General features: G+C 38.6%; 1 protein-coding gene across 1 annotated transcript in view; it reads left to right on the top strand.

Annotated features, from left to right (window-relative positions):
• Window positions 1–5,000, top strand: part of LOC119572438 (high affinity cationic amino acid transporter 1-like) — a 98,148-nt gene that overhangs the window by 84,320 nt on the left and 8,828 nt on the right. Inside the window, exon 3 of the mRNA XM_037919553.1 lies at window positions 4,876–5,000. This exon is cut by the window's right edge and continues 16 nt beyond it. Within this exon, the coding sequence (XP_037775481.1) occupies window positions 4,876–5,000 (125 nt within the window). The remainder of the gene's footprint in view (window positions 1–4,875) is intronic.

Here is a 5,000-nt window from a genome sequence, read left to right as displayed (position 1 = left end):
CTCTCTCTCTCCTCTCTTCTCCTCTCTCTCTCCCTCTCTCTCTCTCTCTCTCTCTCTCTCTCTCTCTCCTCTCTCTCTCTCTCTCTCTCTCTCTCTCTCTCTCTCTCTCTCTCTCTCTCATACATCAGTGCATAATGAAGTTGAATTAATGTAAGAAGAACCCAAGAAAACTGCTCTCCTCTCATTTTCTTTATTTTTTCTATCCTTGTTTGTGTAAAATTCTCCCAATCCCTATCTATTTACAATTCTCTCTATCCACCATCTATTTATAATTTTATCCATCCCTATCTATTTATCCCTATCTATTCATAAGCTTGTCTATTCCTCTTTACTCGTGATTCTGGCTATCCCTGTCTCTCCCCCTCTAGTAAAAATGCCACCAGCTTTCCTTTGTCATCAATCCAGGTCGACCGCACGCTTTGTGCTGCCCTCCTCCCTCCTCCGGGTAAAAAATGTGCTTTCAAAGACATTCTCAGGAATTTCAATGTATTCAATTACAGAAGCAAATTGAAACTGTCTTTGTATAGTCAAGTGGCCTTAAATTAAGTACATATATTTCTCTGTGAATTGACACACAGTAACGAACACGTACACCAAACTTGCATACATGCATAAAGACCTTTGTACGAACATAAAGAAGGTATTACCAAATGCGATATTTACTTACGTAAACATACACACGCTGTATATATTTAAAAAAATGAATATGTATCAACACACACACACACACACACACACACACACACGCACACACACACACACACCAGCACCATCCATCAATCACTCCGTCCCAGCATCCTCCCCACTAAAACTCCTCTAACCACGCAGCAAAACACATCCTCCGTCCCCTTCTCCCCCACCCTCCCCTTCTCCCCCACCCTCCCCTTCTCCCCCCTCCCTCCCCTTCTCCCCCCTCCCTCCCTCCCCACCCTCCCCTTCTCCCCCCACCCTCCCCTTCTCCCCCCTCCCTCCCTCCCCACCCAGGGGAATATTGACAGCATCAGTCATTGCTCCCGACACCCGAGAGGGACGCTCTTGGGAAGATTTCCCTCTCTTTATCTCTCGCTCTTTCACGTAGATCCCTCTTAATCTTCCCTTTTCATCATCCAACATATGCATACGTACACACACACACACACACACACACACATATATGTATGTGTATATATACACCCATACACATCTATATAGACATATACTCAAACGATCAAGAATGTTGTATACTTTTTAAATATCCTTAACTATCCTTCTACAGAATTGATTCTTGAACCCTTTCCTGGTATCGAATAATAGTGATACTTGAGAATTTGTTGTTTCTAAGCGCTCGTAATACTGTAATGCATTGCAAACTCCTCTCTCTCTCTCTCTCTCTCTCTCTCTCTCTACTCTCCATCTCTCTTCTCTTCTCATCTCTTCTTCTTCTCTCTCTCTCTCTACTTCCTTCTCTCTTCTCTCTCTCTTCTCTCTATCTCTCTCTCTCTCTCTCTCTCTCTCTCTCTCTTCTCTCTCTCTCTTCTCTTCTCTCTCTCTCTCTCTTTCTCTCTTACCCTCTCCCATACACACTCTCTCCTTTTCTCTTCTCCTTAATCCGTCCATTGATTGCCTCTGTTGACCATTATCATATTGCTGTTAATTTTCCTTTGAATTACCAATACTACAAACATTAAGAAAATTAACCTGAAAGGAAGCTAGAAAAGGGAACAGTTTCAGTAAAAAAAAAAAATGTCAATATATTCGAAAGGACCCTGACTATGCAATTATCTACCCTGTTTTTTTCCTTTCTTTCTCTCTTTTCTAGTCGAAGGCGTCGGATTTTTATCATTATGCTAATAGGTTGCGCGAGTCCAGAGTCAAATTCCAATAGCCAATAAGAGTTCAGTAATATCTTAAGCGCAACGCCCTTTTTTTTATATAGGAATATACTGTCTCATTTGTCCTTGTTTTTATCTGCTTCCCTATCTTCACTTCCTTTACGAATTATCTATAGATATAATTCAGTAACAGAACGATAGATTAAGTATTATTAAACTAGAATAAGAATCAGGAGACAAGAAATATGGCCAAGAATACATCCACATGGTTATAGGAACGCAAGTATCGACAGGGTATCATGCTTATTCCCTTTTGCGTAATGAATCGCAGGCTTAGACTCATATGATCTGATTATCCATAGCCCAAGGGAAGGCGGAAAGTGATTTCCATTTTCACTCGCTTAGCATATTTGAGGTATTGTTGAATAGAGTTGGCTGAGCAGCCTCTATCATTATTTTTCATCTTTCATGCATATACAAATACTCTAACGTACACAGGCGCATATCCTTACATGATGGTTATTCAAATACATTCTAAGTGAAGAAACATACACACACACACACACACACATTTATAAACAAATATATATATATATATATATATATATATATATATATATATATATATATATATATATGTATGTATGTATGTATGTATATATGTATGTATTCATGTATGTATGTACGTACGTATGCATGTATGTATGTATGCATCTATATACGTGTGAGGTGGCACTAGCGATTCTGCTCGCACTAAGTCCTTTTTGTCCGGAGCCCCCAAAGCTGGAGGGTCCAAATATTACATTACTTCTAATTTCCCAGCTCATTGCAGGGGAAAATGAACCTAAAGTCATTGTTGAAAATGTTTAGGGCAAAAACTGTCTCGCCAAACTCAAAATATCGCATGCACCTGCATGAAAAACAAAAAACAGAACAACGACAACAACAACAGCAAAAAAAAACACACACACACACACACACACACACACACACACAAAGGAACTGAAATCAAATATACATGAAATAAAAATATATGCAAATAAACTGAATCTAATATTTGAAAAAAAAAATACGATTAAAATCTAACGATACAACATTTTTACATTTTTTCCCCCAAGCCTTACGTAAACCGTCAGTCTGCACAGCATACCAGCTCAATGCCGTTGACTCGTGCTCCTGTGAAGGCATGATAACAAATCTAGCACTGTCAATAGGAGGTGCTCAGACACGCACATCACATCTTCATCGGCCTCGCTCTGAGTGAATTAGCCTGATATGAACACAGTCATAGGTTGATGACATCTGCGTGTGTTTTTTTTTTTTTTTTTTTTTTGTATAGCATGGGTGTCTGAAATGTGTGGAGTGACACACACCACACACACACACACACCACACTCCCCAGACACACACACACAATACAACACACATCAACCTGACGCCGATGCACACACACACACCACACACACACACACACTTTAACACACACACACACACAAAACTACACACACACACACACACACACACAACACACACACACACACACACACACACACACACCACACACACACACACACAACACACACAACACATACACGAACACATACACACACACACACACATCATATATATATATATATATATAATATATAATTATTATATATATTATATATTTTATACAACATACACATACATATACATATATATATATAATATTATAATATATATATAATATATTATAAATATATATCGCTGAAAAAATATCCAACCCCTGGTAAATATGTAAGTCGATGGATTTGGGCCTCCAGATCCAGGTCAAGATATATCTTTGGGTGTTGATTTTCGTCATTAAGTAACACGAAACCCAAATTTTTTTTTTATGGAGGTTGTATCGAAAAAACATATGCTCATCGTTTTCACTGAGATTATGGGTTTAATCCTCTTTTATTCAGATTATATGCGTTCTGTGTTTATTAATGAGGATTTGTGAGAAATAAACGAGTTAGTTATATTAGTTTTTTCTTACTGATTTGGTTCATCTGTTTATATTCAAAGTGTCCGCTTTTTCGATTCAGTAACTGACACTCAAATGCAGAATGAATATAAAATGAAAAATAGAAATGAGGGAGAGAAAGAGATATATAAATTGATAGGTAGATAGCTAGATAGATAGGTATAGATAGATAGATGGATAGACAGATAGATAGAGAAACGGAGAGGCAAAGAGATAGAGATAGAAAGATAGATAGAGAGATGGAGAGAGAGAGAGAGAGAGAGAGAGAGAGAGAGAGAGAGAGAGAGAGAGAGAGAAGAGAGAGAAAGAGAGAGAGAGAAAAGGAAGCATGAAAGAGAAAGAAGCAAAGAAAGAAAGAAAAAATATCCACATCCCCCCTATCCCTCATTCCCTCCAAGAGATAGTAAATGCACACAAACCCCCATCACACTTACACATACACAACCGGGGGGGCTTTTCCCCCACCACATCCCTCCCACCAGACCCCCTCCCACCCCCACCCCCCAACAGGCGATAACACCCCATGATTTAAACGACAGCATTTCTTCCGTGATCTCTCGTGAAGCCTTATTTCTCGTATAAGATACAGTTGTTGTGGTTCGAATTGGGCTCGTTATCTCGTCCTAATGGATCGTGACTTGGGGTTTTCCTTCGTAACGTCTGTGGATTTTCTTGTTTGTTTTTTTGTTTTTGTTTTGTTTTCTCTTGTTTTCTTATCAGATTGAGAACTTGTTAGGGGGATTAATTTTGTTGTTGTTATCATTATTGTTTTTTTTTCTCTGTGTTATAGTTATTGTGATTGTTATTGATATTGGGAATGAATTACATCATTTTTCATAATCAATATTACTATTATCATTACCATAATCATAAATCAAATCATCTTTAATATCAATAGCATAATTTCTGTACTTCTATCAATACCAGAGAGAATGAAAACGACCCAGAATTTTAAAAAATCCATTTACACTCACATAACAATTTATCACAGTCACCACCATAAGCAATAATCATATCCAATATCACCTAACTTGAAACACCTTTTCTCAACAGGTGCCGTCTGTGTGGAGTTAGGCGTAAGGTTCCCTCGAGGTGGTGGTCTGTTCACCCAAGTTTACGCCACTTTAGGGGAGCTTCCGGCAGTCCTCGTGGCCAGCACGCTGCTTCTGGACCTTACT

This window comes from Penaeus monodon, chromosome 4 (genome assembly GCF_015228065.2).
Source record: "Penaeus monodon isolate SGIC_2016 chromosome 4, NSTDA_Pmon_1, whole genome shotgun sequence".
Classification (NCBI taxonomy): Eukaryota; Metazoa; Arthropoda; class Malacostraca; order Decapoda; family Penaeidae; genus Penaeus; species Penaeus monodon.
Note: the sequence above shows the minus strand (reverse complement) of the source record. Positions and strands in the feature narration are given on the sequence as shown.